The 19,084-nt window shown below is 32.1% G+C and overlaps 1 protein-coding gene across 1 annotated transcript; it reads right to left on the reverse strand.

The window, feature by feature from the left end:
- Positions 1 to 10,129: 10,129 nt before the first annotated feature.
- On the reverse strand, positions 10,130 to 13,792 carry LOC11416082 (pentatricopeptide repeat-containing protein At3g23020). The gene is made up of 2 exons (XM_003613850.4): positions 11,078 to 13,792; positions 10,130 to 10,593 (listed from the first exon to the last, which is right to left on the reverse strand). Exon 1 carries the CDS (start codon positions 13,642 to 13,644, stop codon positions 11,341 to 11,343), a length of 2,304 nt encoding a protein of 767 aa, XP_003613898.2. The 5' UTR covers positions 13,645 to 13,792; the 3' UTR covers positions 10,130 to 10,593; positions 11,078 to 11,340.
- Positions 13,793 to 19,084: the final 5,292 nt, after the last annotated feature.

Here is a 19,084-nt window from a genome sequence, read left to right on the forward strand (position 1 = left end):
TTGAATCATAGAAGAAATTTTATTCAAAAAAATTACATGATACTTGTCCCTAATTTCGGGCGGAGAGCTTTCGTGCAACCATTGGTATTCGTTTTGTGCCATATCTTTTGAGGGAGAAGAAATCTTCTATTCGTTTATTCATCAAGGCGCCTCCCCACGAAAATCTATCATCACCTTTGTTTTTTCAAGAATCCCAATGTAAAAAGTTTCAATGATCAACCATTTTTTAAACCCGTGTGGAGGGCTTGACCTAAGCATGTTGTTAAAATGCTTCCAAGCTTCATATAATGATGCACCCTCCTAGTAGGAAAGTGATATCACTGAAAGTGCACAATTTTATTGTCGTAATAAAATATTGATCCCACAGGGACTTATGATCATCAAGGTAACTTTTTTCTCCCTAAGTACGCAAAAGTAAAGGGAAATTTTTATATTATTTTTAATAAAAGATGCACGGTGATTGTAAGAGAATTTAATATTTGTTTTAAAAATATCCAAATACTAAAAAGTGTCTTGAAATCATTGGAGTTAATCATTATAACGAACAAAACAAATTCATTCATTTCTTTTCCTCGAAAATACTAACGGCAGGTGTTTAGTAATGATGTGGCTGATCGTATTTTGAAAATGCCATTGTTCGAACAAGTTCAGCAAGACCGGTTGATTTGGAAGGCGGAGAAGAATGGTTGTTACTCGGTAAAGAGTGTGTAAAGTTTATGTGTTGAAGAATTAATCGATGTTTCTCATCTTCATCGACCGGGCAATTGGAAAGATATTTGGTGGCTTAAGGTTCCGCCAAAGATTAAGCATCTGTTATGGCGTACGTGAAGGGGTTGTTTACCTACCCGCGTCCGTTTGCAAGACAAAGGTGTGTCGTGTCCGACAGTGTGCGTTGGCTGCAATTCTAATCATGAGGACTTGAACCACATTTTCTTCGAATGCCCTTTTGCAATTCAGGTGTGGAATGATGAGATAAAACCGCAAGTGCACGGTCTTACCGAAGTAGTATAAAAGAGTATCGTTCCGACAGGGAGTAGTTCAATTCAATTAACCTTTAGAGATGATTAGAAGAGAGAAGAGATTGTAAATTGGGGGTTTTAAACGGTTAAAAGCAATATAATAAAAGAGCCTTGGGATCGTTGGTTTCATCTAAATAACAAGTCCTTCTCAAACCAAAACCATAAGCTTATAATGTTATGTTAGACCTAATTTCTCAAGACAGTTTCTCTTAAGTTCCTCTAGCAACCAAGCCTATTTCGCTGACTTGATTACTATTGTATTTTGGTTCCTCTAACAACCAAGCCTATTTCGCTGACTTGATTGTTATTAGTTCCCTTGAAGATCGAAACTATATGTCTCAAAGATTGCAAAGCCTATTTCGCTGACTTTGCAATCCTTGTCTGAATTCACTTGTTCGAATATCAAAGCTCCACTTTCGTTTTATGAATTGATATTTGGAATAATGGACGAACAATTATCAAACCCTCCACTTTCGTTTCCACAGTTTGATAATGGTTAATCCATGTTAAGACGGTGAATTCAGATAAGAAATTAGGGTTACATAAGATTAAGGCTTAGGACTTGGTTTGATTAGGATTATGTCATTTAGACTTATCCAACAATCCCAAGACAAGAAGAAGTCTACTCACTCATGTTCATCGTAGACATGGGGGAGAAGAGAGAAAGCATGAAAGTAAAAGACAATGAAATAAAGGAAAAGAACTTTATTTAGAAAAGCAAATGTCACTTATTGTATTCCAAGTAAAGATGAATATTACTGATGGCTAGCTACTCTATTTATAGTACACAACTGACTTAAAATCTAAGCAAGTATATTCCTAGAATATTCCTCGGTAGATTGTGCGCCAAAATAGAATAGCTTGGAGTCAAAGCAAAAGCAGCAAAAGGCATCTGGAGGGTGGCACGGCCGTGCCAAGGCTAGCACGGGCCGTGCCAGGCTTCTGACTTGTGGGAGATATATTTTGTTTCCCAATCTTCATGTTTTTGTGTCCAATCTGCTCCAAATCCCTTTCTTTTGCTCCAAGACTCTCTCCATCCAATATTCTTCCCTGAAATATAATAAATTGCATTTTAAAGTAAACTATCCGAAAAAGGAAATAATACTAATATAAAATTATATAAAATCTAATTAAAACTAAACTAAAAAGCATATTAAAATAACATATAATTGACTCATCAGATAGATATGTTGCAAAATGAAACTAGTTACACTTCGTAAATATCCGTAATAATGATTATAAAGCCAAAAAAATTATATTTTCAAATAATTAGTTATATATTTCGCAAAACGACCATTAAGCTCGTAAAATTAGGAAGATAATGAGTTTAAAAAAGGACAATTTTGAAAATTAGACACATAAAATAAAGAAGATTACAAGTTTAAAATTAGAACAATTAAGAAAATTTGTTGTAGCATGGTTTTTATATGTTGGGTAATACTTTGCAAAATAACCATTAGGCATAAAATTAAGATGATGAGATTAACAAAAGATAATTATTTAAATTTGCTTGAATACGATTTTTATATATTGTTAGTATATATGTTGCAAAATGCAATTAGTTACACTTCATAGTTATCAGTAATTATAATGATAATGCCAAAAAAATAAGTAAATTAGTTTTATATTTTGCAAAATGACCCTGAGGCACAGAAAATTAAGATGTTAAAAAAAGGATAATTATAAAAATTTGCTAGAGTATGTTTTGTATATATTGCTATTAGATATGTTGCAAAATTTCATAGTTTAATTTTTTCTCAATAGTTTTGGGTTTTTGGCGATTCGATTGACAGGTGATTTTTCACATTCTTACAATTGGCTGGTTAGGAGAGGTTTACATGTTTTCTAATTTATGGGTATTAAACCTCTGTTATATTGTCATGTGAGCTGAAAATTCCACCAATTTATAATTGTAAGAAAAAACCAAAAATAGGTTAGTAATTTAAAATACTAGAAAAATATGTAATTCATTTTTTTAAAAGTACCCAACTGAGCTTTTTAGCCAAACTCCGTCACTTCAAAATCGTTTTTAATGCTTATTAGGATGGGATAAAACCGCAAGTGCACGGTCTTACCGAAGTAGTAAAAATGTGAGTATCGTTCCGACAGGGAGTTATGAATTCAATTAACTTTTAATGATGATTAGACGAAAGAGTTTTAGATAAAGGTTTGGATTTTTAATTACAAGAGAATAAATAAGATAAAAGCCTTGGAATTATTGGTTCATCCTAATGACAAGTCCTTCACAAACCAAACTTTTAAACTTATAACTTTATGTTAGACCTAATTTCTCAAGACAGATTCTCTTTTGTTCCTCTAGCAACCAAGCCTATTTCGCTGACTTGATTACTATTGGATTTTGGTTCCTCTAACAACCAAGCCTATTTCGCTGACTTGATCATTATTAGTTCCCTTGAAGATCGAAACTATATGTCTCAAAGATTGCAAAGACTATTTCGCTGCCTTTGCAATCCTTGTCTAAATTCACTTGTTCGAATATCAAAGTTCCACTTTCGTTTTATGAATTGATATTTGAGATGATGGATAAACAATTATCAAACCCTTCACTTTCGTTTCCACAGTTTGATAATGGTTGATCCATGTTAAAGCGGTGAATTTAGATAGGAAATTAGGGTTACATAAGATTAAGGTTTAAAGCTTGGTTTGATTAGGATTATGTCATTAGACTTATCCAACAATCCCAAGACAAGAGAAATAATACTAGTATAAAATAAAATAAAATCTATTTAAAACTAAACTAAATAACATATAAAAATAGATATTAAATGACTCATCATATTACAACTTTAATTTTTTGTTTATATATATATATTATATATATATATATATATATATATATATTAGTTTATTTTAGTGGCTCACTTAATTGTTTTTCTTCATAAATAGAATAAATAACAAGTATAATGTCACCTAGAAAGAACTAATCATATATCGCATGACATAGAACCCACACTCTTTATTGTCAATTTGGCCAGGGCACTATAAAGTCAAAAATATACATAAATGTAATTTCTTTTCTAATTGATTGTTTGAAGTTGGTTTCGTAAAATAACTCTATTCTCTACTCATCATATTACAACTTTAATTTTTGTTTATATATATATATATATATATATATATATATATATTAGTTTATTTTAGTGGCTCACTTAATTGTTTTTCTTCATAAATAGAATAAATAACAAGTATAATGTCACCTAGAAAGAACTAATCATATATCGCATGACATAGAACCCACACTCTTTATTGTCAATTTGGCCAGGGCACTATAAAGTCAAAAACATACATAAATGTAATTTCTTTTCTAATTGATTGTTTGAAGTTGGTTTCGTAAAATACCTCTATTCTCTACCATTTGATATAATTGGCTGCCATTCTATAGTTTGAAAGGTTAACCAACATGTGTTTGCAATAGGCTATTTAAGGTTTCAGGAGAAATTGTCATACCTTAATTCAATTCATGCCACAAATTTAGAAAACCGATCATTCATATATAATTGCCATCAACTCAATACTCAAACCAACCATTCATAACATCCATTGTCATAAAGTTGATTGCACATGTTACATATGTTATCACAAGTAATAATGTATGCGTTTCTTTTTAAAATTCTTTTCCTTAATCGATTTGTATATAAACCATGCTTTGTACAAAATAATGTAACATAGACAAGTCAAACTTTTGAAAAAGCTCAAACACCCCACACAAAGAACAATGGAAACCATATTCAAGTATCTAATTACCATAATCTTGCTTACAAGTCTTGTCATCAAAGGTATATGTTCACTTATACAATCTTCCTCCAAATGCATATGCTTTTGTCTATGATCTCTTCCTAATAACTATTGTCTTAAATCAATTTTATTTTCAGGATCATGTTATAAATGTCCATTGAGCAGCCTTCAAATTCAACAAAGAAGGTCAGTAATACACGGAAAATTCCAATGGCATGTATCAATACTCAACACTTGCAGATGTGCACAAAGTCAAATATTGTTGGCTTGTAACGGGCTTAAACCTATCGACCAAACGATTCTTAAAAAGCAGGGTAATAATTGCCTCTTATTTAATGGTAATCCCTTGGCTTATAACAATACCGCACGATTTTTCTATGCTAGCGCTAAATCCATTTTTGCCCCTATAAGCTCAGTCACAACTACTCCATGTTTTAGTAAAAAATAAATAGTATATCAGAAAAAAAAAATGATATGGATTTCAATGCATTTAGAAACTTTTGAATTTGCCCAAAGTAAAATAAAGCATGAGCTTACTATTTGGTTTAGGATCTTTTTACCTTTGTTGTACTGGTTGGGGTACTCCTTGTTGTCCTCTTTTCTTAATCAGGGGATTTTTATACTTAACTATTTCAAGTTGCGAATTCAAATATTACATGACCCTGAAATAATAGATATTAGATGCTATTGTGATTTTTATTGAAACAAAATAAACTAATGTTGGGGGAAGGGAGCATATAAGCTATAAGTAGTCACACTTAATGAAATTTTAAAATAATAGTAATAATTTTGTATTAACTTACTATTCATGTTGCCTTGTTTTCTACTCAAATAAGTAAAAGATCAATGTTTTTCGCAAGGGTCACCTGACATTCGGTATTTATATTAAAAATAATTAAAATATTAACATTGTCAAATGTTTAAAGATATTAAATGAAAATTATCATTATTAATGTAAGATTTCTATTAAATATTTTCTCTTATATATACAAAAATATGTTTAAAAGTTGAATCACACCGGTTATGAATTTTATTTGTTTAAATATGCGAAAACAAATTTTTATGTACGCATATGAGAAAGTTGATATGATAAAATTTTGAAAACCCGTTACTATTTGAAAATATAAAAATTAATGCAATGTTTCTGTCAAATAACTTTTTATTTTATATGCAAACCACCGTTCAATGTTTGCACCGCTCTTGCTGTAGTCGGTAGATTTTAAGTGCTTATATCTACATTTTTTTTTTTTTAAGAATCTAAAATGGAATTTATTAAAATCACGATGAATCCTAACCAGCACAAGAAATGCTAGAATATGATTCGTAACATAGCAAAATAGTACAAAGGAATCAACCACCACACAATAACACCAAGGACTTATGTTTTTCAAACATCCACAAACTCACCGGTACTAGACCTATGGAGCTTGCGCACGGGAAACGACACCTACCTTTAATTCAATATATATTTAATGTTAACTTTTCATATCTCGAGACAAATTGATAGTATTAATAAGAGGTACTCCCTCTGTCCCTTATTATAGGACCCTTTTGAAAAAATAACGGGAATTAAGATAGTGGATATTTGTATTAAATATGTTTGTAATTACTATTAATTTTACAATTTTATCCTTTAAGAGAGAGATAGAGTTGGTTTATGTTTTCAACATGTTATTTATTGCTGATTGAAGAAAAAGATGTATGATAAATATGGACATGTATGTAAAGAAATAATTATTGTAGTTTGAAATAGCAAAGGGGTCTTATAAAAAGGGACAAAAAAAATTCTCAAAAGGGTTTTATAATTAAGAATGGAGCTAGTATATATGAAAAAAAGAATAATCATTGCATCTAGGAATTTATATATGATCTTATATTTAAAGACAGTTTATTTTTTTAAACTACGATAAATATCCAACCTAATAATTTTGATTGTCAATTAAGCAAGCCTTACGGACTCATTTTTATCCTGCATTTTATTTTTGTTAGTTAGCATAAAAGGAAAAATTACACTTGTAGTTTCTAAACTTACCTTTTTTAGTTAATATAAAAGGCAAAATTACATTTGTAGTCTTCGAACTTAATTTCATATGATAAATTTATCATTTATCTTTTTTCAACGTGATTTTAGTCAGTTTGCATATGAATTTGTAAACATCAAATTTAAAACTCAGATCAAAACATGAGTAAGAACCATATATTTTAACACTAATCATAAAGATAAAAATGACGTGAAAAAAAGATAAAGGTCGTTACCTGAAGTTAAATCAAGAGACGACGAGATTAAGTTTTTAAATATAAAATAACTAAAACTTTTATAATAAAATCAAATTTTATGAATATAGAAATTAAGAATCGTTTTTTTTTTTAATTTAACAAATAACACCCAACAAATGGATACCTAATCTCGAAAAGGATTAAAATCCTTATTCTTTACAAACTACAAAGAATATAATATGAAACAACAGAGCTAGCTAAAAAATAGTGATGACAATAACTATGCTTTGATAATTCAATCAGACTTAAAAGCAAATATCAATGGCACAGCAACAACATAGAGCAGCACAACATCCCTTCCAGAAACCATCACCTCTGGTAGTGCTTTGGTCTGGAATCCTTTGGTTAGGGTATCCTTCAGCTGGACCATCTTTTGTAGGGTAACCCATAGGTGGTGGGGCAGTAACATATGGAGATGTAGAATAGGTCTCACCTGGTGGTGGATATGATATAGGGGCTTGTTGATGATTGTTGAAGGTATTCATGGTTATGATGAAGTTACTAGTTAGTATATTATGAAGGAGTTGAAGAATATTACACAAGATGATGGAATTGGTAGTAATGTGGTTGAAAATATAGAAGGAAAAAAGTGTATATATAGAAGGAAAATTTAGAAGGTTTTATCTAGGGGAAGGGGATGCTATGTTATGTTATGGTTACTTAATGCAAATTGACAATTCGAATGCCGTGTTTTGTTGAATAAATTAAACTTGAGCTTCTCATGCTATGCTATGCTATGAATATGATGATAAACTCTTTTGAATAATTACATTTTTTCGGTCTATGAATTTATGTATGAATATTAAAGACCATAGTTAAAGCAATTTTTAGTCGTATGTAATTTTATTTGTATTTTGCCTTTTATTATATATTTATCTAGAGTCAGGATCCGTTGATATCAGGTGTCAATGAATTCGTTGACACCAAATCATGTCCATTCATTTGTATTGATCTAAAGGTTCATATTATTTAATGAAAATCTTCAGGTATTCTTCTCTCTAATTTTTGTTATTGATCTGTACTGTATTCATAAAGGTTAGTGAATTTCATGAATTTCATTTTCGATGAGTTTCTATTTGTTTATTGTTTGTTTTGGTATGAGATATGTCTGTCGGTCAATTTGATTTTAAGTGAGAGGTTAGTGTAAATTAAGTTTATGTGTATGTATATAAAAGGGGTTAGTGTAGTTTACGTATGTAGGTTAATGTAAATTCAAGTTTACGTATGTTCAATTTAGGTTAGTGTAAATTCAGTTTACTTACATTCAATCTAGGTTAATGTAAATTAAGTTTACTTATGTTCAATTTAGGTTAATGTAAATTTAGTTTACGTATGTATATAAGAGGTTAGTGTAAATTCAATTTACTTACGTTCAATTTAGGTTAATGTAAATTAAGTTTAGTTACGTTAATATAAATTAAGTTTGTAAATTCAGTTTACTTACATTCAATCTAGGTTAATGTAAATTAAGTTTACTTATGTTCAATTTAGGATAATGTAAATTAAGTTTACTTATGTTCAATTTAGATTAATGTAAATTAAGTTTACTTATGTTCAATTTACGTTAATGTAAATTTAGTTAATTTGAAATTTTTATTTTAGTTAAGGGGTATATTAGTCATTCTAGGGTGTAACTTGTTTTTTTTTTTGTGTAACTAGCACCGGTCTTACTTTTATTGGCGAGACTCATTTAAAAAAAAGGGTTAATAGTGCTTTTCACCCCTGTAATATATGTCATTTCCAGTTTTTGGCCCTATAAAATTTTTGGTTTGATTTGCACCCTCGTAAAATTTTTATTTTCCGGAAAACACCCCTAATAGGCCATTTTCAGAATTTTTTTTCAAGAAATTTTGGTTTTTGAATGGTCTATTAAGGGTGTTTTCCTTGATGGCATATTTGAGTTGTTAAAAAAATGTATTTTTTATTTTTTTTCTTTGATTTTAGTCCTGCATTCGCACCGGGATAAATTGCAGTCTCAAATCAAACCTATTTTGTTGGTCACTTCAAGTGTTAGAAAAGTTCACCGTTGAAATTTAATTAAGTGAAATATATCATATCCTTAGCATTTAAATTTCGATCTGACATGATAATATTGAAATGTAGATTTTGTCAAAAACTTGAAATGGAGAAGAAGCCCTGATTAGAATATGAAATGACGATAGATCATTATTGTTAATTTCCATTTGTAATAGAGGGGAAAAACAAAAATTTGGACAATAATTTCTCAAAAAAAAAAAAAAATCTGGACAATAATAAAGATAACGAAAACGGAGAGAGAGAAGAATTAGCATTTAAATAAATGGACTTTAAAAATTCAGATAAGTAAGGATTATGTGAGATTTTCAACTAAATGAACATGAGCCTTTAGATCAATACAAATGAATGGACATGATTTGGTGTCAACGTCAGGTGTCAACGGATCCTGACTCATTTATCTATATTTTCCTTTATACAGTTGAATTAGACCTCGTAGTTCTCGTGAGCTTAGCTCAGCTGGCAGAGACAATGCATAATATATGCAAAATTCTAGGTTCAAATCCCGGCCACTATCAAAAAAAGACCTCGTATTAGAATTCTTATAAGGCATACCAAATAAATTGGTTTGTTTCTCATTGTTGCATCAATTGAATTTCTTGTAGAAGACCTGAAGTACTGAAAATATATATCATCTCAAGGAATTGATCCCTTGAGTTATTTCATACATGCTCTATGCAGATTCTACTTTATGCAATTTGTCATGAACCTGATTAGCCAAGACATTACGTCAGATTGCAACAGTTCCAAGCATTGTGCATTGAATATGAAACTACAAACAAACCATCAGAAAACTTCATTTTCCAAATAGCTCTACTGAAAAAAATGATAATTTGTTCCATCCATTGGAAGAGCAACAAATGCCCCACTTGGATTTCACTCTGTAAGTAATACTGGTTTGATGGGTTCTATATGAAGGATTAGCAATTGCTAGTTCTGCTTAACTGTTAGGGGACAGCTCTATCATTGAAGATGTTTTGAGAATGAGAAGATTGCACATCAGAACTTCAGTATAAGAGCTGTGAGCAATAAAATATACTTGATTTTGCAGAAAACAAAAATCCTTAATTCAATACTTGAGAACTAGGTCTATATACAAGTTGATTACCATATAATTGACTCAAGAAAATTTACAAATCTGACTGTCATAACCAACTGAACTGAGCATACATATATACAATAGAAATCAAATTGTGAAAATATTAGCATTGTCTAGCAGATGTATAGAAAAATCTTCTCCAGACACCAAAGAAGGCAGTGTGTAGCATCAATGTCTCTCCAATAACCGACAAGATGAGTTTAGGTAGGATATATCTTTGACAAATTTTTCAAATATGCAGTTTAAAAATTTTCCCTAAATCCTATCGTCATTCTCAATATCAAATTACTTCTGTCATCAAAATGTAGTGAAGGGAAAAATGAAAGAGGTCTCAACAATCTGATTTCCACTGCCAACCTTCACTGAATACTCATTAAATGAGTCAAAACATGTTCCCATCACAGAATCCTGCAAAACAACAGACACCGGAGTCATACGGCGAAAGTTCATTTATTTTAAATGTTTGGAATTATTCTGGTGGAGAAAATGATATTTATGCAATGAAGAGCAAAATGTTCAATAGGTGTGAAACAGTATCATATTAGTATCACATTATCCTATTATCATATTTCAGATATATCCTAACATTTTATGCCCAACCATCCAAACTACCAAGCCAAAAAATAACATGTTACTCCCTCCGTTCCTTAAGTGTAAGTAATTTTTTTACTTTTTTTTACTTGTCATTTTTAAGTAGTTTAACTATTGTTTTGTCAAAATTATCCATAATTATTTACCGTAGAGAGAAAGAGATGATATGAATAGTTAAGAATATTATAGGAAAAAGACATAATTTCAATAAAAGTAACAATTTACTGCTTTTCAGCAAGTGTAAATAACCTTAAAACCACGACAAAAAAGAAACAGAGGTAGTGAGTGTTATTGGAATTACCAGTGGTGATTCTAGATGCCATGACTGAAATGCTCCAACTATAGCCTCAGCCATGTAGCTATCAAATGAGCAAACAATCAGCTCCGTGGAAAGCCAGACTAGGCAGCTCCATCCATGCGTAACCACTTGCATTCGTGTGTGTAATCATCTCCTCTAAGCACACATGAAAGTGTCATCATCCATGCTTGCAAGCCACAAGGAGCATCCCTCTTCACCATTACTTCTAGCATGCCAATATTATGCTTTGAAACACCATAACTCAGCTAAAGATGTCCAAGAGCTCTGAATGTAAAATCATCTGGCTGAATTCCAGATTCTATCATTTCCTTGAAAGTTTCTTTAGCTTCTCTTAGCCTTCTATCCATTGAATACAAGCCAAGCACATTGTTATAGCTCAATAAATCAGTCAAGAGTCCTTGTTTTCTCATTTGTTTTGCAATTTGAAAGGCTTCATCCAATCTTCCAATTTTCTTATACATACATAGCATCATTGCATACGAAAACTCATTTGCAATGTTGTTCTTCTTCAAGCTCTCAAATATTTCTTTCGCTTGTTCAACCATAAGTCGCTCGGTATAAAGATCAATCATACAATTAGAAGAAAATACAGAAGGAGCTTGATCTAATGATTGAAGCAATGTGTATGTTTGTTGTGCTTCTTTCAGGTAGCCTATTTTAGTATACAACTTCATCAAAGAGTTATATATGGCTTGATTCCCTACGAAACCTGCATTTCTCATTCGATCTAGATAACCGGTAGCCTTTATAACATTTCCAACATCAGCAAAAGCATTGATTAATACACTATAAATAATAGCATCAGGCTTCACAGTATGTCCAATCATCTCAATGTATAATTCTTCCGCCATATCCAATTGGCTTAACTTTACAAAACTTGATATCACAGCACAATACAGGATGCAATCACTCACCAATCCTGCCTCCTGCATTTTATTCAGATAAGGTTTCGCAATATGTGGCTTGTCGGCACTGGCCAAAATATGTATGAGAGAACTGTAGCTGCATTCATTTGCAACAATACCAAATTTCTCCATAGAATCAAATAGTTGACATGCTTTATCATAGCATTTGCCTATTCCATAAGCTTTAATCATCACATTAAACACAAGGACACTAAGCTTCTTCTTTTGTTTGCAGCACATAAAGACTTTCTCTGCTTCTAATGTGTACCCTTGCTCTCCATATGCATCAATGTTGGCGCAATAACAGCTAGAAGTGATATTTCCAGCTACGTGAAACCTCCTGAACCATAACCACGATTGCTCCAGCATATTTGATTCTACATACATCCTAGTCAAGGCAGCTTGGGTGAACTCATCAATCTTAAGACCTCTTTCATCCATCTCTCGTACAAGCTCTTCAGCTTCTTGGACCATTTTCCGAGTTGAGTATGCATACAAGAGGGTGCGATAACTCACTAGATCTGGCTCAAGGAAAGCCTCTTTCATCTTCATAAGATATTTTGCTGCCAATTTGATATTATTATGTTTAACTAAAACAGAAATAAGGATATTATATGTCCTAGTGTCAGGGGGGCATCGAAGCTCTTCCATTCTCTGCAACAACAAACTCACTTCCCGTATGCGTCCATGGTTTCCATACAAGTGAATCATCGTATTAAACGTCACCGTAGTCGGCGCTACACCTTGTTTGATCATCTTAGCAAAAATTTCATACACTGCTTGAATTTGACCGGCCTTCCCATATATGTCAATTAAGGTATTATACGTATGTGAGTTTAAACAAACATTGACATGTGATACCTCATTGCAAACATGACGAACATCAACTGTATTATGATCAATCGCTATTACCAATGGTTCCCCTCGTGACCATTTCCTAAAAAACTCTTCTGCTTTTTGAAACTCTCGCGCCCTCTTGTACAACTGAACAACAACCCCCATGGTGACCTCATCAGGTTCCATCCCTTGACTTAGCATCCTCTGAAGCCAACCAAGCGCTTCTTCTTTAAATCCACTTTTACTATAAACATCAATCAACGTTCCATACGTTGAATTCACCGGCAAAACCCCATTTGCATTCATTTCATTCCACAAACTCTCCAAAAATCTCCACTTCCTCTCCTTCCCAAGAATCCAAAACATTATATTATAATGAATCACATTCAATTCATAACAACCCTTTTGCTTAAACCACTCAAAAATCATCAAAGCCCTCTCCCAGCAAACTTGTCCCTTCAATATAATACTCATTTCCTTTTTGCCAAGTCTCTTCTCCCATGGTCCAAGTGCCTTATCCAAATCATGTATGGTATCCAAAGCTTGCAAAATCGCCAGAACACGTCCATTGTAATTTACACATTTCGTCGAACACTTGGTGTGCACGTTCTTTTTCTTCAAAACAAACCCATTACTGTTGACCCTTTTATTAGCATTTTTGTGCAGATTTAAATTCTTGAATCGAGCTTCTGGGTCATTGGGATAATCAAGCAGTGGTTGTTGTTGACTGGTTTTGCTGGGAATGGAAATGGTTTCACGTGGAGGAGCAACAAGTGAAAGTGTGTTGATTTCAAGATTCAAAAGCATTGGTGTTTGAGATTGATGAACACAAAATAGTGTGAGAGGAATTAACAACGGTTTACTCAAGAAACGATGCTATGGTTTTAGGATTCGACCATTTGCTATGGAATATGGTTTTCATTGTGTTGTGTTTCTTCGCATTTTATCTTTAACTTGTTTGCTCAAATTGTATTCTTTTAACTAGTTTTTATTTTATTTTTTTTTTTCAAAAAACTGAAAAGCAACAATATTTTTGTTTGACTCATGCCAATATTGTATTTCATTCATAATAAAAGTAGCAATATAAGAAGAAATATCAAAAGTATTATTTTATTTTTTTGACAAAATATCAAAAGCATGTTGATATACAAAAATATGGATGCTACCGTTTACTTCACACTTAGTAAAAACAATTATGAAGTCGTTGTAGTGATCAAAGTTCTACAATTACAAATAAGAGGATCATACTCAAAAAGAGAGAATGATAGATGAATGATTAAAATAAATTATTTAGATAAGAGAGATATGAACAATGTCATCAAGGTCACCAAAAGTTATGTCACACAAATGCTATCGGGTATAAACCCTGAGTTTCGTAAAATTGCAAAATTTCTAAAGGCTCTTTCTCCTCGCTCATTAACGGCTCTTTCTTCCCCAAATATATAAATTTGGAACCCTAATGTTATAATTCGTCACCTAGAGTTCAAAATCCCCAAAATTTCTTACATGAATTGATGCCAAAGTTCTTCCCCAATTCAAAAAACTTAAAACCCTAATTTTTTTGATTCAATTTGAAATTCAAAAATCAGCGGTCATTGTTGAAGATTTGTTGTTTAGAAATGATGGGTAGTGGGCGTATGGGCAAAAACAACTACAATAGTCGGTCTTCATCTTCAAGCCCTATGTATAATGAAGATGTGAGAGAGCTTCAATGTTGGTGTCCTATAATTTGTGTTGTAAGAAAAAGTTTATTTAACAATGGTTATGTGATGTGTGAATGGTTTGTTTAAATAGTACTGATTTTGTCTTTTGATTGTATAGGATGATAGTGAAAATTGTAAATTTTTTATGTGGGTTGATGAAGCTAAAGAACTAGGTTATTTTAAAAACAATGGTGCTGGTCATGGAAGAAATGCAAGGTTGATAGAGAATCCAAAGGATAGTGTCAGAGAAGAGGTTTGGATGACAAGGTTGATGGATGAAGTTGATTGTGTAGGAAGTGAGCTTAGGTTGATTAAGATATTGATAGGAGTAATTTGTTTGATTGAGTTGTTTACATAGCCAAAAAAATAACGTTACATAGCTATCAAGTCATCAAGTCATTTGATGTTCTTAAGTCATTACATATCCAAAAAAGCATAAATTAAACAAGTCCAAAAAGCATTAATGAAACTAGTCCAAAAACATAATTTAAACAAGTATCACTACTTTGGAAATCTTGGAGTTGGGATAAACTCCATCTATTGGGGTTGTGTAGAAATGGATGGCCCGTAATTTGGATTTAGAACTCTAATAACTCCAGGAGCAGTTGAATTTTGTGGAGCATGACCCCTCAGTTGTGTTTGTTTATGCCTGTCATTTGAAATCACTAGTTCTCTCATGTCATATTTCCTTGTACTCATTCTCTAAAATAAAATCAATCAAATCAGACCTTAAATTATAACATTATCCATTAAATCAGTCCTTACATTATCACAATAAGTATCGAATCGATCCTTATCATAGAGGGTATAATTGGAAACACATAAAAAATGACACTGAAAAGTTAAATCTCGAATTTTTACCATTTCCATCAAATTAGTCCTTGTACACGTGGTTGCCTTGTTGACACGTGTATAAGACAACACAACATGCAAGAAGACACATCATCACTACTAACGGAGCTTTTGGACGGAAGGACCATTTTGATGGACGAGTGTAAAATTCAGGGACTAAATAGATATTTCACAAAATTCAGGGACGAATTTAGCTGATCAGTGAAAATTCAAGGACGAATTTGAGGTATTACTCAATGTATATGATGTTTCTAGAGTCCTTTGTGTATATGGACTCAAAGTCCCATTGTCATAAGTTTAATCGTAAATTTGATAGCCTCAGTTCTAGTTTTATACAAATCCTTATCGTTCTCCCAATCGTCAATCCATGTTTTAAACAACTATTAACAAAGTTTTGGCATATATTGGAAGTGACATTACAATATGCACGATGTTGAGGCTCAAATTTAGGATTCTCCACTTATTCATAAGGTGAAATTGGGTGAAGATCCTCTCCATTTGGCAAAATAAATGGAGATTTGCAAGTTGGAGAGAGAAAGACACAAAAAATAGATGGTGGGTCCTACCACTAAGTGGGTCCCACCATCATTAATTATATTTTATTTTTTTCAAGATTTTATGTGTCTTTATCTCTCCAAATGAAAGAAATTGAAAAACACATAAATGGAGAGGATCTTCACCCGGTGAAACTATGGTCACTAAGTTTTTTTTTTTTTGGTAGATAGACGAAATGGCAAAGCCATTATAAACTCACACATACAAGTGGAGGTACTGGGGTTCGAACCCCGATCATGGCATCTGGACTAACAATTTTGGCATTTTGCCAGTTGAGTTAGGACTTCTGGATATGGTCACCAAGGTACTTGACAAAAAAATAATTTGACAAATATTTTTCTACCTAGATTAATTCTTGGATTGGTCATACACAAATTATTTAATTAAGACAAAAGAAAACTTAGATGTTGAATGATTGAAATATTAGCATATATCGTATTGGTCAATAAGTGATTAATTAACATGTCAATGGTGTGGTAAATCCTAACACATAATTTTAGCAATATAATAATTAAATTTAATTGAAAAAATAATAATTTGAAATAGAACAAGATTGTAAAATCATGTCATAATACATAATCCACGAAAAATCCTAGAAGATAGCTTAGTTGCCAAGCAACTCAAGATTTGTACCTCTATTGCATATCTATCGTGGAATGATGGATGCTGACAAAACTCAAGTTGCCTGTGAGGGGTGGCCCTGAGGGTGGGCGGGAGGGGCGGTAGCTCAGGGCATCATTTTTTTTATTTTTTTTTACTTCGTTTTTTTTTTATAAAGCTAGAAATTTAAATAAAAGTCCGGAGAAGCCTGAACCGCATACAAAACAATTCAAGCAAAAAAAAAATACAAACTCAGAAACTCAAAAACAAACAGAAAACCTCAAGTCATATCTAATCTAGTGTATGGTAATCCAAGCCTATCTCTTAATAGAAGGTCAGAGATGAAAGGAGGTGGAGAAGGCCACCACTGTGTGTAGTATAGAGAAAGCCCTTGTCCATGCTTAGCTAGAGCATCAGCCACCATGTTTCCCTCCCTAAGGATATTAACACATGAACAAGAAATGCTATGACAGAAATCCAAGCAATTTTGCCACCTAGCTCGCATCTGCCAAGGGATTCCAATACCTTTGTTGAAACCATTGACAACTTTGAGGGAATCAGTCTCCAAACACACATGCATCAACTGCATTTCCTGAGCTCTTTCCATAGCCATCATTCCCAAATTTGCGCATAGTACTGTATAGATATATTTCTTTTTACTTTGTTTTGATTAATTCTATTGAAGAAATATTTTTTGAGAACTTTGATTATAAATGAATCTTGTGCAACAAAAAATACAAGAAAATATTAAAATAATTAAAAGGACACAATTTTATTGTTTCGCCTATGGCACCAAAAAACTTAGGACCGGCCCTGTTGCCTATATCAAAACATGTCATATAATGTGGTATATGGCGGCAAACAAGGGTGGATATGATGTTGTAAGTTTTACAAACAAAGATTTGTATTAACTATTTTGGCAAGAAAATGGATGTTGATATTAAAGATGGTGGTGATATTGTTGCTTATTAAGCTATCATCAGAGGAAAGTGGCCTTGGATCCTAAGTTGTATGCAAAATATTGCACCAGTAATGATGGGAAATTTGATAAGTTTGTTTTGGGAAGATGAATGGAGTCAAAATGATTGTGTCATTTGGTAATGTTATTGCGTTTGACATTGCATACAAGAAAAACAAATACATTTATCCTTTCGTTGTTTTTCCTGAAACATGGCAGACATTGTGCATGGCATTTGCAGAAGAATGCTTTTGAAAATGTTAAAATTAAAGAAGTTTTTACAAATTTAAAGAAAGCAATGCACTGAAATTTCACCAAGGTGAATTTCAAGAGTTTTGGGAAGTGTTGCTAATATGAAAGAACTACAAGGTAACAGTTGGATGTCTAAAACATATTTGAACAATAAATTATGTGCAACTTATTTGGTGAAATACGGACAACTTCTCAATGTGAAACCATCAATTCACGGGTGAAGAGATATGTTAGAAAGAAATGCAGCATTTATGAGTTTATGCATAATTTTGACTAGATATTAAGAGAATATAGAAACAATGAACATTTTGTTATTTTAAAAGTTATAGCTCTAATCCGGTGTTGACAACTAATTTGCATAGCATGGAGATGGATTTTGCAAAATTTTACATATTAGAGATATTAAAAGAAATTAAAAACCACATTGTCGAGTCTTCAACATTCATCTCTAGGCAGGTGGAAGTTGAAGATAAGTCGATGTTTAAGTTGACCAAAACATGTGATACAACAATATCTTATATCAAATGTTTTGATCAATTTAAACATCAACCTATCATCTACTTCCACCAACTCAAAGACGATTAATAATGAAGAAGACTTGAGAATGTCGTTTTTAACTTCTTTAAATATCTCTATTGTGTAAGTTTTTGCAGTATCCTACACAATGCTATGCAGACCAGTTGTCAACATCGGATCAGAGCTTTAACTCTTAAAATCAGCAACTTGTTCATTGTTTCCGTATTCTCTTAATGCCTGATCAAAATTATGCATAAATTCATAAATACTGCATTTCTTTCTCTAACATATCTCTTCACCAGAGATTTGATAGCTTCTCATCCGTATGCGACCAAAAACTTCACATTGTTACACAAGATTATCCAGAAAGATATATGATTCGATCACTAGTATCTTAAAATGCTACTCATTTGCAGTACTTGTTGAACCACCCAGCAATGCTAAGGAAGCTTTCAAAATCAAACTGTGGCCTGCACATAAGTTAAACCAAGCTATTTATCAATTTTCAATTCTATTTAAGTTAAAAGGACAGATTTATATGTAAAAACAGGATGCACTCACATTCTTGTGCAAATCGGTTCGTAATTTTTATCAACGCTATGGAAAATAAGTACATCATGCGTGATTTTGAACTGAAGAAAAAAAAAAATTGTCTTATATTATCCTATTTTTATCGAATATTTATATTATCCTATTTTAAAACTCAGAAACAAAACTGAGTGTACTATGCTGGACTCGAGGTGAACTCCACTAAAATCAGGTAAACTCACAATACAATTTTTAACACAATTTTTTCTTTTATATTCTTTGT

The sequence above is a fragment of the Medicago truncatula genome, chromosome 5 (assembly GCF_003473485.1).
Source record: "Medicago truncatula cultivar Jemalong A17 chromosome 5, MtrunA17r5.0-ANR, whole genome shotgun sequence".
Lineage (NCBI taxonomy): Eukaryota > Viridiplantae > Streptophyta > Magnoliopsida > Fabales > Fabaceae > Medicago > Medicago truncatula.